General features: G+C 41.4%; 1 protein-coding gene across 1 annotated transcript in view; it reads left to right on the top strand.

Annotated features, from left to right (window-relative positions):
* slc9a5 (solute carrier family 9 member A5) overlaps nt 1-22,372 on the top strand; it is a 34,560-nt gene that overhangs the window by 7,662 nt on the left and 4,526 nt on the right. The window contains exons 2-15 of the mRNA XM_067583933.1: nt 395-697; nt 2,584-2,747; nt 8,267-8,345; nt 8,576-8,753; nt 9,304-9,524; nt 10,892-11,094; nt 14,548-14,637; nt 16,034-16,104; nt 16,314-16,440; nt 17,408-17,499; nt 19,813-19,939; nt 20,846-20,995; nt 21,671-21,740; nt 22,174-22,302. Of these exons, the coding sequence (XP_067440034.1) occupies nt 395-697; nt 2,584-2,747; nt 8,267-8,345; nt 8,576-8,753; nt 9,304-9,524; nt 10,892-11,094; nt 14,548-14,637; nt 16,034-16,104; nt 16,314-16,440; nt 17,408-17,499; nt 19,813-19,939; nt 20,846-20,995; nt 21,671-21,740; nt 22,174-22,302 (2,004 nt within the window). The remainder of the gene's footprint in view (nt 1-394; nt 698-2,583; nt 2,748-8,266; nt 8,346-8,575; nt 8,754-9,303; nt 9,525-10,891; nt 11,095-14,547; nt 14,638-16,033; nt 16,105-16,313; nt 16,441-17,407; nt 17,500-19,812; nt 19,940-20,845; nt 20,996-21,670; nt 21,741-22,173; nt 22,303-22,372) is intronic.

Genomic DNA, 22,372 nt, shown 5'->3' with positions numbered 1-22,372 from the left:
ATAGATATTAATATATACTGCATATTTAGAAATAAAGAAACTCACTGGAAGCTGTTTAGAGGTGAATTTGAATCTCATCCTTGCATTTTAAAAGTACAGAAGATCCCTTTACACAAGTAACGTTAGCTTACAAAACAAAGGAATAACCAGAAATATAAAGGACCGAGAGCAGAACCCTGAGGAACCCCACGAGTTATTATTGATTGTGTTAATGTGATGTGGAAGAAGGCATCTGTTTGCTAACATGTTAGCCACAACTTCTTTAAGAGCTGATCATTTGTCAGATGTTGTATTAACAGGTTGTGGCTTCTTCTGCCCCCTAGTGGCCAAAACAATCACTGAATGTATATTTCGAGGGATGTAAAGTTTCTAAGCAGACTTTCTTCTGCTGCAGTGTTCCACTTCTCTCAGCGGTTCACCACCGTCGTCCCGGAGAGCTGCATGCTGATCCTGCTGGGTCTGGTCCTGGGTGGCATCGTCCTCATAGCCAATAAGAAGCAGTTGTACCAGCTGGAGCCCGCCCTCTTCTTCCTCTTCCTGCTGCCCACCATCGTTGGTGATGCCGGATACTTCATGCCGGCCCGCCTCTTCTTCGACAACCTGGGCGCCATCCTGTTGTACGCCGTGGTGGGAACGCTGTGGAACGCCTTCTGCACCGGCTTCTGCCTGTACGCCGCCAAACTGCTGGGGGTCATAGGTCAGTCTGAGGTCACAGCGAGGTCACAGCGAGGATTACTTATCAGTGTTATCAGCAATGGAACAAACAAACATGTCTTGTACGATGAGCAGAGTAATTTTGGCCACATTTTGGATTATAAATATAATTTATTTTTAATCTTTAGTATTTTCATTGACTCAAACCTCATTTTTGATGCTATTTATAGTTATTTAGTTATATTTTTTTTCACAAAAAATTGAAAAACGTCTCTGCTCACCTTCCTAAGTGGAAGACAGCACAACTAGAATAAAAATGAGAAAAACTGCATCAGATATACCTGACAGCTGCTTAAAGAGCGTTTTACTGTAGTATTAAACCACACCTGCGGTTACCACGGTGACCACAGGTGTCACCATGAGAGCCGATTGTTTTTAGTTGTTTTTTTTCCTTTAAAGAGCTAAAAGATCATTTGGAGACAGTAACTGACAGACAAACACCTCAACACCTGCTTTATGACGTTTAGCTGAGCTGATGAGGAGAAACGGTTTTCTGGTTAGTGATTGCAGTTGAAAGTTCATTCTTGACTTTGGGAAGAAATAAAAACTGTTTCACAAGAAAGTCTGTTTAGTAGCTGTTCTGGAGCTTTTGATCATATCACATGATCTTCCTCAGCAGATGACGTTTGCTCTGTTGTCATGGAATTAGACGTTAATAGATGTGCAAATGTACGTTCCTCTGAGCACTTTAAGGACCTCTCGTCCACGTTGGCAAAAAAAATATGAGATTGAAAGTTCGTTTTTTCACTTTGGAAACAGCAGCTGAGGAGGAAACAGCCGAGATTGTTTTCACTGTTTCCAAAGTAAAGAATGAACTTTCATTCTCAAATATCAACAAGTGTTTCTGCTGCAGCTTTTGAAGACGAATGTGGAGATCACCACGGAGATCAGAGAACTGTATCTTCACCTGAAGAAGAGAAACATCAAATATCACAAAAGATTCAAGATTCTTTATCGTTACATCTCATTTCACAAGAATACGAGAGTAAAAATCGCAACAACGCAGTAAAAAATAATGAGGAAAAATAAAAATAGCAAAAAGCAACAGAGCAATAAATAAAAAGAAGAGTATAAATAACAATTACACATCACACACATGTACAGTATGTACATTATGTCCTATAATATACATGAGTAATGTTTGAACAAACACAGATTATGTTTTAATCTGGAAAAATGTTCAGATTTGTTGAATTAAATGGAAACGGCGGGAATTCTCAAAAAAGTGGAAATATTTTAAAGTGTTTGTTGTTGTGTAACAGCAGCTGGATACAAATCAGATGTAAACAGACTGAGTGAATAAATGATGACGTCATGAATCATGTGACTGAAGAGCTGAAAACATCAGATCTGTGTGGAGCGATGATGATGATGATGAGACTGTAACCTTCCTCACATCAATACATGAAACTAACAGAAACGTCATATTTCCATCATGTTTTCCATCACTTGAGTTTTGACTGTCGCTCCTCTAATGATGTCATCTCGTCGTTTCTTCTTCTTCTGCGACGGTTTAATGTCACCGACTGTTTATCAGCATCGATGGAAACAAACGTTCAGGACATTTTATACTGAACATTTTCTGTAAATTCAGTTAAATTTTGAGCTACAGTTGGATGAAACTTGACTGTAGAGAATATCTGAAGCTTCTGTATATGAGTTTTGTTTCTGTGTTAGTTACATCCTCTCTAGAACAGTCACAGGCGATCTCACAATAGATGTGTGACAAGGAGGGAAAAAAAGAAGTTAGTCTTTCTTTTTGCTCTCCGTTGTTAGAATATCTTCAGAACTTTTAGAATTACCTTCCTGATATCAGCTGTGATGTGTGTGTGTGTGTGTGTGTGTGTGTGTGTGTGTGTGTGTGTGCAGACGAGCGCGTGCAGGCCGACCTGATGGACTTCCTGCTGTTCGGCGCGTTGATCTCGGCCGTGGACCCGGTGGCGGTGCTGGCCGTGTTTGAAGAGGTTCATGTCAACGACATGCTCTTCATCATCGTGTTCGGAGAGTCGCTGCTTAACGACGCCGTCACCGTGGTGAGACACACACGCACACACACACACACACACACACACACACACACACACGCGCACACACACACGTAAACACACACAGACTGTTGATGTGTTGCTATGGCATCAGAGAGGGTTTCAAGGTCAGTAATGACGCCAACATGCTGTAGTGTGTGTGTGTGTGTGTGTGTGTGTGTGTGTGTGTGTGTGTGATGACTTCAGGTCAGTTTGTGAGTCTCGCAGGTAAAAAGCTTCACAAACTGTCCCGGCTGAAGGACAAAGACTCTGTTTTAACTTAAAGAGTAGAATGACTTCTATAGAAACACTAAATGGAAGATTGAATGTGTTCCAGCTATAATTAATAAAAAACATTTTCAGTTCACTTCAGTTTTTCTTAAAAAATTAAATATATTTATATTAATATAAACTTAGCACAAAAAGTAAGGAAGTTTGTGTTTGGTAGATTATTTCTTTGTTGTAACGATGCTTCTTGGCAATAAATCTTATACTGTTGGAAAGCCTGTTTATTTCCCTTTTAAATGGTGCCACATTTGTAAAGAACATGCATTTGAAGGATGAGCAGCAGAGCTGAGTATGTGGGTTGCGCCCATGAAAAATGTGCCAAATCTTCTCTGCCAATGCCAAACAGCTTATTCTTCCATTGACTCTTGTTTGGTGTTTGGTGGATTGGATGATTGAAGTTTGAAGAAACAAGACATATTGGCAATTTAACAATTTATTCATTTAACAAACAGGAGCCTCAGTAGCGTGTGGAAGAACCATACACAGCCACAACAGCCTGGCACCTCCTCCTCATGCTGGTCACCAGCCTGGTCACACTCTGCTGTGGGATGGCGTCCCATTCTTCAACCAGCATTTGTCAAGTCAGCCAACATGGTTGTGTTGGTCACTCCGGCATGAACAGCACGCCCAAGCTGATCCCACAAGTGTTCAATGGGGTTGAGGTCAGGACTGCTGGCAGGCCGTTCCATCCTCTCCACTCCCAAATTCTGGAGGTAGTCTCTGATAAACCCGCTCTGTGGGGGCGAGCGTTGCCATCTTGGAGGATAGAGTTCGGTCCCAGACTGTGGAGATATGGGATTGCCACTGGTTGCAGAATCTCATCTCGGTATCTCTCTGCATTGAGATTGCCTCCAATGATGACAAGCCTCATTTTCCCAGTGAGGGAGATGCCGCCCCACACCATCACACTGCCTCCACCAACAGATGTTACTCTATCGGTGCAGCAATCAGCACAGCGTTCTCCACGTCTTCTCCACACTTTGACCCTACGATCCAACTGCCGTAGACAGAATCTGGACTCATCGCTGAACATAACGTTTCTCCACATGTTCAGGTTCCAGTGCAAACGGGCCTGACAGTGAAGGGCGGTCATGGCAGGCCTCCTGGCAGCCCTATGAGACCGGAGATTGGCTGCATGCAGTCTGTTTGTCCGAATTGTCTGGGCAGAGAGCCGTCGGCCATATCGTCTTGCAAACCTTGACTGCAAATCTGTAGAGGACAGCCTACGGTACCTCAGTGCTTCTTGAGGTGTCGTCTTCTTGGGACGCCACTTCGCAGCCTGTCTCTGACATCCCCCGTTATACGGAACTTGGTCTTCACTTTGGAGATGGTACTAGGGCTCACTCCAAATAATGCCGCAACTTGGTTTTGCGGAACACCAGCTTGAAGTTGCCCTATCGCACGGGCCCTATCCAGATCAGTCAAACCTGGTATGCTGATTCTTGGAGCAGACACCTACTGACCACTGTAGCAGGGCCCATGCTCATGGGTGATGCCAATCAGGCACACCAGGTCTCAGGGGTGTTAAGTTATTCTTTAATGAAGTGATCTGAGATTTCGGGCTGCAACCAATTATCATTATTGATTAATCTACTCATTATTTTATTGATAATTGATTAGTTGTTTGGTCCATCAAAGGTTAGAAAAAGGTGAAACATATTGATCAGTATTTCCCAAAGACCAACATGACGTCCTCAATTGTCTTGTTTTGTCCACAAGCCAAAGATATTAAGTTAACTGTCACATTTGTATTATATTCTATTCATTTAACAGGCTGGAAACAGATAATTATGGCATGACTATAGAATGACTAAAAATTATTAATCAGTTATCAGTATAGTTCATTTTCTGTCGATTGACAATCGTTCCAGCTTTAGGGAGATTGAAAGTGTCAAAAGAAGGATAAGTGGGGTTTTTTTGTATTTTCCAGTAGTGGAGCAGCAGGACAGTGGTTACAGAGGAAAGGTCACAGGGTCATTGAGATGTAAAGGGTTAACCCTCTGAGATCAGTAAACTTCCTGTCAGTCGTCTCTGAGGGACAAAAGATTTGATATGTTTTAACAGACTGAAGAAAACAGCAGAACGTCCCTTTAAACTTGTGTTTGTCTCACATTAACGACCTGGTGTTTGATGAACTGACAGAAGAGCAAACGCTGCACATTTACTCAGTAGCGTGTTGAGTTTGAGAAAGCTGAGATTAAAGTGCTGTGAGCAGATTAACTCTGCAGTGTTCTAATCCTCAACAGCACTCAGAATATGAGCTAATCCCACCAACAGAGTGTGGGAAGACTGCTGCTGTGACCTGCAAGTTTCCCACACTCACTGCTGCAAACACACAACAGTGTTTCACTGTTCAGCAGCTCAGTTACTGTTACACACCTTCACCATGATGTTTGCACAAGGAATCGCTGATGAAATTAGTCATTCAGGCTCTCACACTCATAGTTTGTGCAGTTAAAGGATGTCAAAGATAAAACATACTTTACGCTACTCATAGTGTTCAAACAACTGTATTACAAGATATATCACACATATTAATATGAATTGTTATACAAGAACAATTCAAATGTGTTTTATAAAATTTTTAAATCAGAAGATCACCAGTAAAAACCAGTAAAAATATCAAGTTATCAGTTCAGTTAATTGATAAGGTAGCGGCTATGCTAATTTACTGTTCAAGTCTTAACGTTAACATATCAAAATAAAGCTGAGAAAATGTTGTAATATTATATCAATGTATATTTGGAGGGAAAAGTTTGTAATATTACAAGGCAAATGTAATTAGCTTTGTAGAAAAAATAATAATATTTATGTTTTGGTTTTAAAGATATAATATTTAGAGGGAAAAAGTTGTACGATTTTGACAAAAAAAAAAGTTAAATAATATTTTGAAAAAAAAAGAAAAAAAAGTCGTAATATTTAAGTCAAGATCTTGAGAGTATAAATTGTAAAATTTTGAGGACAAAAAAGTAAATATTTTGAGCTGTATGGACATATGATTTGTATCCAGCTTGTGTCCGACTCTTTGTAGCATTATGATGATGATGATGATGATGATGATGATGATGTGGTTTTCATGACTTTGTGGGTGGAAACTTTATGAAAGAGAGAGATAGATTTAACGTGTGCTTTCATATTTAAACGTCAGAGCCTGTGGAGGTTACTTTTCAACTTTCTTTATTGATTATTTTTACCGTCCCTTTTCTTCTTCCCCTCGTGTGCCTGAAATATAGCAGACACAAAAGCATTCAGCATCTTTGAGAAGAGAAGAAGTTAGTTACCTAGCAACAGCCTCCTCATGAATGGAAACATTTGAACACTGAGTGTATGATGCACTCGACTTTTCAATGTCAAAAAACTACTCAGGAGTTTGAAGCAGAGTCCTGTTTCATATCTGGAAACATCAAAGCCAGATGAAAATCACTGTCAACTGCACTACTCCTTAAAAAACAACTTAAACATTTCAGTGAAAATCAGTAAGAAACTGCCGTAGGGCTCGTGTCCATATAGTGTTTTTTTCTGAGTGCCAGCATCTTTTCAGTTGTTCCTAATGAGGAGAGAGTGCCAGCATCTGGCAGCAGATACAGATACATAAAGAGAACCGGATACAAGTAGGTTTATCTGTGGACTCGCAGTATTTACACAACACACCCACTTTACTACATGACACACCAAGAGGTTTAGGCGTGGATTATGTATGTATGATAAGAGCTGGATACTGGACCGAAAATGGCACCTATTCAGTCGAGTAAGAATTGCTCGGCTGGCGCATATGGCAAAAGAAATTCTAGCTTCCGGGTTTGCTTCCATGTTGAGCGGCTCACTGTAAAAGCCTAGTACTGTTTCTCCTGCTGGCCCCGCCAACGAGTTCCTGCTCGGTCGACAGGTTTTACATTGTGATGATGTCACACCAACATTTTTAATATTTAGAAAGTAAGCAACTTGCTGGAAAACAGTAAAATCAGCTACAGTACAGTGGGTACAGTACAGTAAGTAGAGTGCTTGAGTACTTTACAGTGGGTACAGTACAATGAGTACATTAAATTGGGTACAGTACAGTGAGTATGGTGAGAATAGTACAGTGGGTACAGTACAGTAAGTACAGTGAGTACAGTACAGTAAGTACAGTACAGTGGGTACAGTAAGTACAGTACAGTGAGTACAGTACAGTAAGTACAGTAAGTACAGTACAGTGAGTACAGTACAATGAGTATGGTACAGTACAGTAAGTACAGTACAGTGAGTACAGTACAATGAGTATGGTACAGTACAGTGAGTACAGTACAGTAAATACAGTGCAGTGAGTACAGTACAGTGGGTACAGTAAGTACAGTACAGTGAGTACAGTACAGAGAGTACAGTACAGTGAGTACAGTAAGTACATTACAGTAAGTGCAGTACAGTGAGTACAGTACAGTGAGTAAAGTACAGTGAGTACAGTAAGTATACTACAGTAAGTACATTACAGTGAGTGCAGTAAGTATAGTACAGTAAGTACATTACAGTGAGTACAGTAAGTACAGTAAGTACAGTACAGTGAGTACAGTGCAGTGAGTACAGTACAGTAAGTCCAGTACAGTGGGTACAGTAAGTACAGTACAGTGAGTACAGTACAGTGAGTACAGTACAGTAAGTACAGTACAGTGAGTACAGTGAGTACAGTACAGTGAGTACAGTACAGTAAGTACAGTGAGTACAGTACAGTAAGTACAGTACAGTGAGTACAGTAAGTACAGTACAGTGAGTAGAGTACAGTAAGTACAGTACAGTAAGTACAGTACAGTGAGTACAGTAAGTACAGTACAGTAAGTACAGTACAGTAAGTGCAGTAAGTACAGTACAGTAAGTACATTACAGTGAGTACAGTTAGTACAGTACAGTAAGTACAGTACAGTAAGTGCAGTAAGTACAGTACAGTAAGTACATTACAGTGAGTACAGTAAGTACAGTACAGTGAGTACAGTAAGTACAGTACAGTAAGTACAGTACAGTGAGTACAGTACAGTGAGTACATTACAGTGAATACAGTACAGTAAGTACATTACAGTGAGTACAGTAAGTATAGTACAGTAAGTACAGTAAGTATAGTACAGTAAGTATAGTACAGTAAGTACAGTACAGTAAGTACATTGAGTACAGTACAGTAAGTACAGTACAGTGAATCCAGTACTTGAGTAAATGTACTGCATTGCTTTCATCTGTGGTTATAAACTCTCATCTGCAGCTTCTGTGTTCTGCAGGTTTTATATAAAGTCTATATTTCATTTGTGGAAGTCGGAGTAGAAAACGTTCAGATGGCAGATTACTTCAAAGGAGTCGGTGAGTCTCACTCTTCCTCCTCCTCTTCCTCTTCCTCCGCTCGTCTCACTCTTCCTCCCCCTCCTCCTTCTCTTCCCTCCTCCTCTTCTTCATCCTCTTCCTCCTGCTCCTCTTCCTCACTATTCCTCCTGCTCCTCTTCCTCCTCTTCTTCCTCTGTTCACCTCACTCTTCCTCTTCCTCCTCCTCTTCCTCTGCTCGCCTCACTCTTCCTTCTCCTCTTCCTCTGCAGCCTCCTTCCTCATCGTCAGTGTCGGAGGGACTCTGGTGGGTCTGGTCTTCGCCGTCATCCTCGGCTTCATCACTCGCTTCACCAAGAAGGTTCGGATCATCGAGCCGCTCTTCGTCTTCCTGCTCGTCTACCTCGCCTACCTGACTGCAGAGCTCTTCTCCCTGTCCGCCATTCTGTCGTGAGTTTCCCCGCTCAGAACGGCCAGGACGACCTCTGACCTCTGACCTCTGACCTCTCACCTCCGTGACCTGAATGTTTCCCACAGAGCAACAAACTGTTTTATTAAAATAAACATCAGGAAAACAAACTGAAGCTGTGACAGGAAGTCGTCAGTTTTATATTCTTATACTGACGGACTGATGATGTGAATTCAGTCTCATCAGTTTATTCATGTTGAGGTTTTGAAGGTTTGTCTTGTAATACGGATGTTTTGGTGCTTTAAACGTGAGTAAATGATTATGATGTGTCTCTCATCTGCATCGTGCACATTTGGAGATTATAAAACTATATTTTTGCAGTTATTATTATATCTTCAGTTTTCATGAGATGTTTTTGTGATATTTATTTTTTTCTTAATAAACTGTGTGGAGATGTTGAGATGTTGCTCTGTGGGAAACATAAAAAGGAGCCAAACAAATATCAGCTTAAATTTTCCCTAATTTAGCTAATTAAGATGATTTATTGAGATAATTTCTGTTTCCAACATGGACTCCGTGTGTCTCTCTCAGCATGACCTTCTGCGGCATCGGAGCCAATAAATACGTGGAGGCCAACATCTCCCAGAAGTCTCGGACCACGGTGAAGTACACGATGAAGACTCTGGCCAGCATCGCAGAGACCATCATCTTCATCTTCCTGGGCATCTCAGCCGTGGACAAATCCAAGTGGGCCTGGGACACCGGCCTGGTGTCCTGCACCCTCGTCTTCATCTTCATCTTCAGAGCCATGGGTCAGAGTCCCTCCCTCCCTCTTCTGTTTTTCATGCAACACAAAGCAGATCAGCAGGTTTCCATAGCAACACAGTAAAATCACATTTACAATCGAATTAGAGGAGAAAAAGAGAATACGAGAGACTGAAACATCACGCAGACAGTCAAAAACAAGTCAAAACAATATCAAAACTGCAAATAATTAATTCATCATGTACGCTGTGAGTCTGACATTCTGATGGACGTTTATGTGACATCATTTCTTATATTTTTTCCATGATGAACACGGGGTGGGTGGGGGGTGGGGGGGGTGGTTGACGCAGCTTTGTCCTTTCTGGTTCCAGCTTCTGATTGTGACATTTGAGAGATTTTGTGATGCTGATCACTGAGCAGGTTCAAATGTCACGCTGATGTCAGACAGACAAAAACTCACTTTTAACCTTTAAGCCTCTCTGCTCCATCTCTGCCTGCTGGCACATGATTTACATTCTGAATCAGGCAGAGATCAGCTGTTTGCATGAAGCATCTATAAATATTTCTCAGCATTTTGAGGCTCAGAAATGAACTAGAGTCATAGTGGTAGAGTGAAGTGATGGTTGTTACAATCAGTATGCTGTCATGAACTAATTATAAATCAGAATAATGAAAACATAAAATAAAATAGCAATACCAGCAGTAACATATTGATAAAAAATATTATTATAAAAATATTACATCAAGAGGGGACAAGAAAAATAAAATAAAGGGACGAGAGGGAAGGAAAAGGAGAAAAAATAAATAAAAAGTCAGTGGTGTCAGTCAGTTTCTTTTATAATGTCTGAGATAATGAAACAGTAAATCTCTGGCTAAAAAGACTAATGTTGAAAGATATCTATTTGATTTGACTCATTTGGACGCTGAAGCTTCATATTAGCTTCAGATAAACTTTGAAATATATTTTTGCACAGAAGGAGGACTGTGGATTTTGTCCTCCATCACTTCCATTGTAAGGTCATTATGAAGGGATCTTCTAATGGTCAGTATGAACAGGAGGAATGATTACAGCAAGAAAAACAGCTTTAATGTTCATTTGGCTCCTGACTGTTGAACATGACCTCTAAGGCTGGACACAGTGACAGTCAAACATAGTTGAAGATCTAAGATAATCTGGCGTTGGTGTAGTGGGTACGGTGCACAATTTTACATTGTAGAAGCGCAGAAATATAAGTATTATGAACCTGATGCAAAATATCAGACCATAGTTGATCACTAGGGCCTCCCATTGGGCCTTAGTGGGATTAGATGTTTACGGACGTAGGAGGTGAATTTTATTGTAAAGCCAAATGTTTCTCTAACGTTCTCTGCAGCTCTGTACCTGTCGTGACCTTTACTAACCTTCGTCCTCCAGGTGTGATTGGTCAGACCTGGGTTCTGAACCGCTTCCGTCTGGTCCCGTTGGACAAGATTGACCAGGTGGTGATGTCGTACGGTGGCCTGCGAGGGGCGGTGGCGTTCGCTCTGGTGGTGCTGCTGGACGGCGAGCACGTCAAAGCCAAAGATTACTTTGTCGCCACCACGATTGTGGTCATCTTCTTCACCGTCATGTTTCAGGTAGGAAAGATGCTGCTTCCTGTCCAGAGAATAAGTTCATCACAGGGTTCAGGTCAGGGTCAGAGGTCAGGTGACGTGGACACTAACAAACTTCCTGTCAGGTGGCTTCATACTAAATGAAAGCTCCTGTCTAGAGGGACTCAGAGAACCAGAGTTACACATGTAACCCTGTGTTCAACCATTTAACCATTTACCTGAACTTTCATCAGCCTCAGCTGTTAGCATGCTAAAGCTGTTAACACACCAATGTTTAGCATGTAGCATTTAGCATGTTAGAATGAAAACATTAGTACGTTTCTATTGATGATGGTGGTTTTCAGAGGAGTGTGCACACAGAGCAGCTGCAGCCTTCAGCAGCAGGTTGAGTCTGTTCAGTCACAGAGAAGCAGATTTCTACTGTCACACTAACCAGAGAACCAGGCTGCTGTCTGTCAGCTTTAACTACTCTGACATATACTCTACATATTAACATGAGCCGTCTGAAGTGCAGCTAACTTACAGGTGTTCAGTCGTGACGTTCAGTGAGAGAAAGAGTCCAAACTCATCTGCTGCTGTGTGTTTGTGACGTGGAGAAGCTGTGTAGAGCGACAGTCATCACTACAGACTGAGTTTAAACTGTTTATGATCTTATTTCTTATGCAGAGTCCAACCAAGCAGCAACATACAAACTGTTCAGTGAATCAGTCCCAGGTGATCATGCTGATGATCCAGTTATTCTTAAATGGAAGTCAGTTCTCTCTCTGACTGTAGCAGTCGTCTCGTCCATGTGTGTCACGTGTTGCAAGAATAAACTCAAATCAATGTAGGAAAAGAGAAAGACCCAGAAAGGACGTCTGATTTCTCTAATAACAGATTTCCTCGTTTACTCTCCTCACATCTTCTCCTGAGGGAGGGACTAAGATGGAAGGAAAGGACACAAGTGAGGGAAACGTGGATGCAATTAAGGGAACTGAGATGAACCCAGAGTGTAGTCAGTGTGTAGCATTAGCCTGAGAAGGTAACGCCAGCGCAGTAATGAATTAAATAAAACTAAACTTTGGGTCCTGAAGTCGGGTTTGTGTCTCAGATTCTGGAGGAACCAGTCAGGCTCAGCTGGCTTGTGTCTTTTAAAGACTGTGTTCAGTTTGTGCAGGAATCTACCTTCAGCTCCATCAGCTTTTAAGTTTACAGTGTAAACATCCTTTACATCATGTTCATTTGGATGAAATAAGCTGTAAATACTGTATATGTTGACTTCACCATGTGGGAACGGATGTCAGAGACGGGAACAACTCAGTGAATTAGTCTTTATTTAGATCTGAACGTTTAAACACTCACTAACTCTGAAGCTTTCATCTAAAACATGAGTTCATGTTCAGGCTGAGAGGCTCCGTCTGTTTCTGTTTTCCCATCATGAATCACAGACATCAGCAGATGATTCCTATAACAGTCGTTAATGAAGCAGCTGATGAGCTCTGAGCTGGTTTGTTGAAACCTCACAGCTGTCTGATGTTTGCTGCATCACTGCAGACCGCAGTAAACTAAAAGATGGGTCGTTGTTGTAATGTGTATCTGCATTGTTAATTTGTTCAATGCTTTAATTTCAGACACTGAGACATTAAACTATGTAAACTTCAATAAATACTGGCTGTTCTGGATCTGACAGTAGAGTTTATGAGTACATGAAGATACAGAAAATGTGCTTATCACAAAACAATCTTACAGTAACAACAATCAGTAGTTAATATCACAGCTCGCACAGTGGATTCATTGATATCTGCTGATGGCCTCCACAAAAGATCCAAGTTTGTTCTCATCTTCATCTTATTCTGCGCTCCAAGAACACAAAGAAAGTACAGCTGAGGCTGATGGGAATGTCATTAGTTTTGCAGGTTTTTGCTCATAAACGAAAGTATTAAACAAACTTAAACTTTGACCTGATGATGGCGCTAGATGAAAAGTCAGTAGAATATATCAGATATATAATAATATAAATAGATATAAAAAATATAAAGATATATATCAACACCAGGTGTCGCCAGAGCCACCAGACGTTATTAAATAGGACATATTCTGCACATCTCCGGGTGAATATTTATATTCTGGGGAATAAACCGCTGGAATAAACAAAGTGTTCACAGCAGGTTGATGCCCTGACTTTTGACTTGCAGGCAGCATTTCTACATACGTTCACCTCTAGTGTCTGAACTTTGACCATGTTTAACATCCGACATCAGAACAGGATATAAAAAACAGAAAACCACTAAAAGCTGAATATTTCTCCTTCAAGGATTGAAGTCAGAGCTGATTGTCATCGTTGCAGAGAGGAACATGACTCCTGCTGTGTGTAATTGTTTGTTGTAGCTGTTTAATGAGCTCTGTGTGTTTCTGTTGATGAGACTCACTGAGGTGATCATCATCAGTGAAGAGACGCAGCTGCTTTCTCAACGCTCAGACTGACAGCCCAGATCCCTGTTTTGGCAAATCCAGATTGATTTTTAGAAAGTCTGGACAGCAAAAAAAAAAACAACATGAAGTGCAAATCAGATCCAAACCACATCTACAGAAGCGTCTCAGTCCGGATCATTGACTGTATATAAATATGGACGATGCACAAACGTGAAGCCAAAATATCTCCTTTCCCGGAGCGGCCATCTTGCTTGTATGACGTCATTTGGAGCCAGAGTCTGCACAGAAGACAGCGGTTACAGCTGTCAATCATGATGTCACACCCCCCACAGAACATTACGAGTGCAGTTAGGGTTTAAGTTCGGGTTTGGGTTACTCACACAATGAAGAAACACAATGAATACAAATCTTGCGAGAGTTTCGCCAACTGTCCCTCCAGCTGGTCCGGTGTAGCACCGACCCATCTCAATGTATTCCAGCCTCCAGAACCAGAGTTCAGCACTGCGACTTGACAGCACAATTGTTTGGAAGGCGAGATGATAGATCTTCATTTCTTATGCTTCCGCATTGGAAAGCACCAGCGCATGTAGTTACTGACGCCTACGTTGTTACCACAGCAACCCAGGCAGAATGGGTGGTGATGTCTGGACACACAAAACTGATCTGATCACTTACAAATAACAGTGTAGACCGTCTGTCTCAAAGATCCTCTGCTGTTTGATGTTCTGCAGTTTGTAATGTTCAGTATAAATGAGTCACAGCCTGAAACAGGATGATTCAAACATGAAGATCAACATTCACATGCTGCAAACAAACTGCAGTCTGAGTTTAAACAACCTGACTGTAAAGATACACACACACACACACACACACAGCAGAGCTTGTGTTTCTAGACCAAACGTGAAATCTACTGAAACTGGAGATATGAGGTGAAATGTTGCTCTGGAGGTCTCGGACCACATTTCAGAGTGGAATACTGAAGGTCTTACTGCTGTTACTTTGCAGATTATTATTTTATAAACAAACATGTGATTAGTGATTTTGAATGCTCTCTGTCTCTCTCAGGGTCTGACCATCAAGCCTCTGGTAAACTGGCTCAAAGTTCCTCGCTCCACCAGCAGGAAGCCGACCATCAACGAGGAGATCCACGAGAGGGTGACAGAACTTCTTCTTCTTCTTCATGTTACAGCATGTTTGTGTAGTTTTTACAGTGCAGACCTCAGACTCACACTAACACAGAAGCCTCAACATTAGACACATGTGTTTCCATCCACATGTTTTCATTCACATTTTCAATTTGTGCCCAAAAAGCTGAGTTGAAACACTGAAAATGTGTTTCCTGTCTGAGGTGTAACAGCAGCTGTGTGGATAGAAATCAAATGTAAACAGACTGAGTGAATAAATGATGACATCATGAATCATGTGATTTAAACGTCAGTGAAGAGCTGAAAACATCGGATCTGTGTGGAGCGATGATGAGGAGACTGTAACCTTCCTCACAAATGTCATATTTCCATCATGTTTTCCATCACTTGAACTTTGACTGTCGCTCTTTTAATGACGTCATCTTGTTGTTTCTTCTTCTTCTGCGACGGTTTAATGACACCAACTGTTTATCTGCTGATATTCACACGGCAGCATCGATGGAAACAAACATTTACTACATTTTCTTTTGCTGATTTTCTGGACATTTTGTCAAAAGTTCTCTACATTTGGATGGAAACCTGTCCAATAGTTACTGAAGGAAAGGTCAGCTGTAGTTTATCAGCCAGTTCAGGGATTCAAACCAGCAACTCCTTTGTCAATAATGCAGCTTTCTTAACCTCCAAACTACTAATAAGTGTTACTAACATCCAGCTGCTTACCCTCATGTATCTGCCCTTAGTTCAGGTTTTCAGATATAAGATGATAAAATAAGATAAGATAAGATCCATACACACCAGAACACACACACTTCATCTCTTACTGTTCAGCAGTGTGATGATAGCAGGACCTCCACCATGATGCAGTGAAGCGCAACCGAGTTTTTGTGGCTTTCAAACAGCAGCACGTCGTCCCTGGTCGTCTGGATGATCCACACACACCGTTTCAGCTGTTTGTCCTTATTGAATCAAGGGTTTAAGGACAGAAGATGTTGAACTATGTCTTCAGTAGAGAGTTGTAGTTTGTGTGAACTGACTGTGGTTCAATGAGCTTTTAGAAGATGGTTTAGACGTTTAGTTGCATTTTGATCTTTTCCCAGTTAATTATGATTTGTTATGATTATATTTCTGTGTGGCTCTATAATTCATCTTGATAATATTTGTGGTATATTGCTTTTGTGTTAATTTTTTTACAGAATGTTGAGCTCTATATATATTTTACTGTGTCTGACGTAGAGATGTGCACTAACTCTTAACACACAGTCAGTTTGATGCCTCCGTCACTGATAAACAGCTGAAATGTTTTTTTTTTAAATGTATGAAGAATTTTACAGTGTGGCAGATCTCTGAGTAACAGAAACTACATTATGTTTGAAAACCGTAGTGATGACGTGTGTGTGTGTTTTCAGGCCTTTGACCACATCCTGACAGCAGTGGAGGACATCGCAGGACTGCAGGGATACCACCACTGGAGAGACAAGTGAGTCCTGCTGATGACATCATAAGGAAATACGTCTGTTTCAGTTGTAATACGTGATAGTGGACAGCAGGGGGAGCTCACTCACTGGGTTGTTCCACCTCCAACCTTCAGCCAGACATACTGATGAATAATGAAACTAACTGAACATGAAAATATGTGTTCAGAATCAGCTTCAGGGTTCTTAAACCTGCGTCTGTGTTCCTGGTCAGGTGGGAACAGTTTGATAAGAACTACCTGAGTAAGCTGCTGCTGAGGAAGTCGGTGTACAGGAAGAGCGAGCTGTGGGAGGCGTATCAGAAGATCAACATCAGAGACGCCATCAGTGTCATCGACCAGGTAGGAAGGAGGAGCGGCATCTTCATCAGCAGCTTCGTCATCACTGCGTGTTGGATTTAATGCAAAGATGTTTGGGAATAAACAGCTGAGTCTGACATCATCAGCTAGTTTTGTGCTGAAGAGGGAATTTATTCCTAATTAAGTTGTGTTTAATCAAATGACCAGAGAACATGGAGGCAACATATACATGAACACAATCTGCAGCGGTGCAAAGTAACTAAGCACATTTACTCAAATACTTTACATAAATACAACTTTGAGGTATTTTACTCTTGACTTGAATATTTCTATTTTCTACTTTAAACTGCACAACATTTCAGAGGTAAATAGTTAAACTGCACTGAATACATTTTACAGCTTTAGTTACTACAGATTCAGATGAATAACAACATGTGATGAACAGATAAATTATTATGTGTTATTACAGATTAATATTAGACTTTATTGATACCAGTGAAAGCTCCACCTTCATCAGCTGCAACAATAAAGTGATGTACACATTAATACATCATTAATTATAATCCGATATGATAATAATCATTAGTGTGTCTGTCTGTCAGTGAAGAGAGCGTAGCGTTCAGGATGTTCTCAGCCTCACAGCTGACTGAATAAAGTGGAAAATGTTCCTTTGAAATGGTTTGAACCCAGTTCTGTCAGACACAAACTGGAAAGGAAACCAGAAAACAGGTTTCATGTATCAATAATTACTGTGTATTAACAATATGTTTCATTACAGTTTGTTACTGTGAGAGACTCTGGGGCTTATGGGAAATGTAGTTCAGTTACTGTCTATGCAGACGCTGAATCACACAACGAACTGCTGCTTTATTGTTGCAGGACACATGATGGACAACACACCAGTCTCTCAATTATAATCCTAATAAATTCTGTGTGTGTGTGTGTGTGTGTGTGTGTGTGTGTGTGTGTGTGTGTGTGTGTGTGTGTGTGTGTGTGTGTGTGTGTGTAGGGTGGGAACGTCCTGACCTCAGCCAGGCTGTCTCTGCCCTCGATGGCCAGCAGAGCCTCATTTCCTGAGGTCACCAACGTCACCAACTACCTGTGAGTCACATGACTGTGTGTGTGTGTGTGTGTGTGTGTGTGTGTGTGTGTGTGTGTGTGTGTGTGTCTTGTATTGCTATCTTTGTGAGGACCAATTAGTTTTGTGGCCAGTCCTCACTGCTTCAAAGGGCTGTTTGAAGCTTAATGTGTGTGCACATGAAATCAAAGTGACACCTACTATAACTAAATAATACATTAACATTAACATTTACAACATTTAGTTCCACTGAGTGCAGAGAAATGATATCAACTGGTCACCTGCTCAGGTTGTTTCCTGACTTTTCAGAGAAGACCTTATATAGTTTATACTGCTGTTATTTCATTCCTGAGAGACAATATATAATATATATAGTATATACTATAGTATATATACTATACTATAGTATATACAGATGGGTGACAAATTAAAGAAAAATCCAACATAAAGTGTGTCAGTAAGGTGTTGGGTCACCACGTGTCACCAGAGCATCTTCAGAACTCCTTGTTATTGATCCTACAGTCTCTGAACATCATCGTTCATAAAGATCTTCCTCATGTGGTGTTGTGATGATGATGATGAAGAGCGCTGTCTAACACGTCAGCTGGGTTGAGATCTGGTGACTGTGAAGGTCATAACATGTGATTCACCCTGGAAGAGACCACTCCCATCAGGACAGACATGTTTCATCACAGGATAAAGCTGATCACTCACAACTACTTTGTATTGATCAGCAGTGACCCTTCCCTCTAAGGGGACAAGTGGACCCAAACCATGCCAGTATAACAGAGCCCCCAGACCCCCTCACTGTAGGGGTCCAGCACTCAGACCTGGACCAGGTTTTCCTTTAATGTGTCACCTGTCTGTATATTTATACTGCTGTTACTGAGAGACAGAATATAATCTATACTAATAAATAATGTTAATCTAAATAACTGATGACCAGTTACGACTATTTTCACATCAGACTTCCAGCTTGCAGCGAGTGGTACTCGGCTTTATTTACAGTACTAGGGTGGAAGCCTAAAATACCAGCAAGTTCATATAAAACAAATCCGCAAGAAATATCAAACTCTGTCGGTGAGGACTAGAACAAAGGACTGTATGAATAATATATAATGAACATAGAGCATAGTGTGGTTCTGAAAAGAGAAATCAATAACATTGTTCAAGCTATCAATGCATAGAGCATCATACATATGGTAAATATACACACCAAATCTTTAACCTCTATTCATTACATAATCTTACTGCAGTGTTACTACTTTGGCATGTAAACAATCCTCTCAGACAGTCTTAGCTAGCAGGTGCAGATTAGCAAAGTATGCTAACTAATTTAAGCTAAATCACCAACGCTACCACAAGGTTGTTAGAATTATCAACTACTACAACAACTGTATTAAATGAACTGATAACATAAATGATATGAATTACAGGCAGACAATCATAACTGACTGATAGAGTCTGTCATCTTCTCGCTTCTCTTGCTGCAGGCGTTCAGCTGTTATCAATGACTTTACACTTTTAGCTCCACTACTTTAAAATGAAATATTATCCCTCTTGATAAACATGTCAATTATCAATCAATCAATCAATCAAACTTTATTTATACAAATCAAATGCAATTCAAAGTGCTTCACAAATGATTGACAACTGTACAGGATGGTAAATATGGATTTGGAGACTGATGTTCACTAAAATAATTAAAAAGCAAAAGAGTTGATTGAATAAGACGACAATAAGTCAATTTCAGCTGCTCTGCTGACTCAAAAGGAGTTTAATAGTACTGTGTTAACTGTGTGTTGTTGGTGTGTTGTTGGCGTGTTGTTGGTGTGTTGTTGGCGTGTTGTTGGTGTGTTGTTGGTGTGTTGTTGGCGTGTTGTTGGTGTGTTGTTGGCATGATGTTGGTGTGTTGTTGGTGTGTTGTTGGTGTGTTGTTGGCGTGTTGTTGGTGTGTTGTTGGTGTGTTGTTGGCATGATGTTGGTGTGTTGTTGGTGTGTTGTTGGTGTGTTGTTGGCGTGTTGTTGGTGTGTTGTTGGTGTGTTGTTGGCATGATGTTGGTGTGTTGTTGGTGTGTTGTTGGCGTGTTGTTGGTGTGTTGTTGGCGTGTTGCTGGCGTGTTGTTGGTGTGTTGTTGGCGTGTTGTTGGCGTGTTGTTGGTGTGTTGTTGGTGTGTTGTTGGTGTGTTGTTGGCGTGTTGTTGGTGTGTTGTTGGCGTGTTGTTGGCGTGTTGTTGGCGTGTTGTTGGTGTGTTGTTGGTGTGTTGTTGGCGTGTTGTTGGTGTGTTGTTGGCGTGTTGCTGGCGTGTTGTTGGCATGTTGTTGGTGTGTTGCAGGCGTGAGAACGGCAGCGGTGTGTGTCTGGACCTCCAGGTGATCGATAATGTCCCCGGGGCCAAAGTGGAGGAAGACACCGAGACGCATCACGTCCTCACTGGAAACCTGTACAAACCCCGGAGACGGGTAACACACACACACACACACACACATATACACACACACACACACATACACACACATATACACATATACACATATACACATATACACACACACACACACACACACACATTTTGTTTTGTTTTTTAACGTTTATTTATTCAGGTGAGTTTCTCGGAGAGCGACGCTCTTTTTCGCCCTGATCACGTTCACACAGTTACACATTCACACCTGGAAGCTGCCCAGTACAACCACAGTCTGATGAGCAGCTCCACTGGAGCAGTTGGAGTTAAGGGCCTTGCTCAAGGGCACCTCAGCGCTGCTTCTTCACTTTCCCACCCAGATTTATCCTTGGAGTATTACTCCATAACCGACCTGCCATTTGTGCCGCACAGTCGTGGTTTCTGCTCCATTTAAATTTGGAACACAAACGGCGTGTTCAGCTGTTGCCGACTTGAATCGACGAGTCTGAAAATGGCAGCGAGACTGTAAACAGCCTTCATGTTGAACATAGTTCAGCTACACTGAGTCCAAACATAACAGTTAATGTAACGACCTCACCAGCACTTGCTATTTGAGTAAAGTATAAAGTTTGCTGTCACTGATAGTTGCATACAGTGTGAGTCATGTTTTAATATGTTGTTTAAGTGATAGTTTGTCCAGTTTTCACAATATTCAATACTAACATTCAGTCAGTGATATTGAATGTGTTTCCTTTGAGTGACATTGTTCAGATTGATTTCTGGTGATATCTCGACCTCAACAAGGACGGCTGCTTTTCTCAAATTATCATCCATCAGCTGATGGAGATCAGCGTCGTATCAGCTGCCTCGCATGCCGCCTGCTACATAACAAGCAGCATGCCGCCATAGACAAATGGAGTGCAGTCATTGTAATGTTGTCGTGTGTGTGTTATCTTGTGTTGTTTAGTATCAGTCGCACTACAGCCGTCACTTCATGCCTCTGGGGGAGAAGGAGCGTCAGGATCGGGAGGTGTTTCAGAGGAACATGAAGAGCCGCATGGAGACGTTCAAATCCACCCGACACAAACGACACAAGAAGGAGCGCAGCCTCAAGAAGGCAAGACAGACTTTCATCATGTTTATTCATTTTTACTCTCTACAGGGATCAGTCAAGTTTTATTAATCTGAGATTCATGGAAACAACCAGAGAGATACAAGAAGCTCCATCACAGTGAGCTGGAAGGATGTTTGAGATGCAGTAACAACATCAGTTTGAGTCGTCTCACTTTTGCTTTGTTTGTTTTACAACTAAAACGGAATAACAGCTGATTATACAAGCTTTATTTATACCACAAAAACACAAGACTGAATAATTACACAGATTAAAGGCTGAATAAACACCGAGAAAGAAATAACTTGACTGATACTTTCTAGATGTATCAGTGAAGCGACTGGTTCTATTAATCCAGCCTCTACTGACCAGTTCACCCACAGTCTCCTCCCCGCAGAGACAAAGGTCAAAGGTTACAGTGATGCAGAGTGATGTGTGTCAGTGTGCTCTCTGCAGTCCTCACCAACCATCACACTCCTCTGGCTGTATGAAACACATGTTTAGCTGTAATGAGCAGCTTGGGTCTGCTGACATCTCCCACTGTTCATTTCTTTAATGACAGCAGCGCAGCTTTCACCACTCGCTGTTATGAAAGACACGGCGGCGCGCTGATTGAAGGCTCCCGCTTCCTGTTATGGCTGCAGGTTAATTGACGTGATTATTCTGTCCTGCTTTCAACAGCGGCGAGGATCCGACGCCAAGGAGGACGGCAGCGACAAACCCAGACGCAACGTCAGCTGGCAGGACAAAGGTAACGCAAATAAAGACGCTGGTTGCGGCGAGTTACAGAGAAAGGAGCTAAATCATCCTGCTGCAAAAACATCTGCAGACTTTCACTGCTTCTCTCTGGCTGAGGGAGGGTTCATCTGTAGGCCTGAAAGTAATCTTCATCATCAGTTTATGGATCAATTTATTGCTTGTTGTTACACTTTAGTCCAGACAGGAAACAGAAAAGAAGGTCAGACTAGAAAACTGCAGCTGACTCATTTATAACATTACATGAAGAAGTTTTATATTCAGGATGAAAGAGAGACATTAAATACCAAAATAAATAAATAAACTGAGATACAGTTTAAACAAACGAGAAGAGGGGAAAAAGGTGCATGAAAGAAAAGGATTGTTCACGTCTACGACATCCAGGATCCAGAGCAGCCGCAGATGTTGACACTGTGGTTGTTCCTCAGATCCGGTGGTTGTTCCTGTGGAGTCGGAGGAGGAGAAAGCCGAACACTCAGACCCTGAGAAGGAGGAAGATGTCGGGATCACCTTCGTAGCTCGCAAGGCCGAGACACCAAAACAGCGACCCAAATCAGGTAAAAACACAGAAGAAATGACTTTTTTTTAAAAGTGTGTGTGTGTGTGGACGCTGACAGTAATGATTCT

This window comes from Thunnus thynnus, chromosome 1, assembly GCF_963924715.1.
Source record: "Thunnus thynnus chromosome 1, fThuThy2.1, whole genome shotgun sequence".
NCBI lineage: Eukaryota > Metazoa > Chordata > Actinopteri > Scombriformes > Scombridae > Thunnus > Thunnus thynnus.
This window is presented reverse-complemented; position numbering and strand designations above follow the sequence as displayed.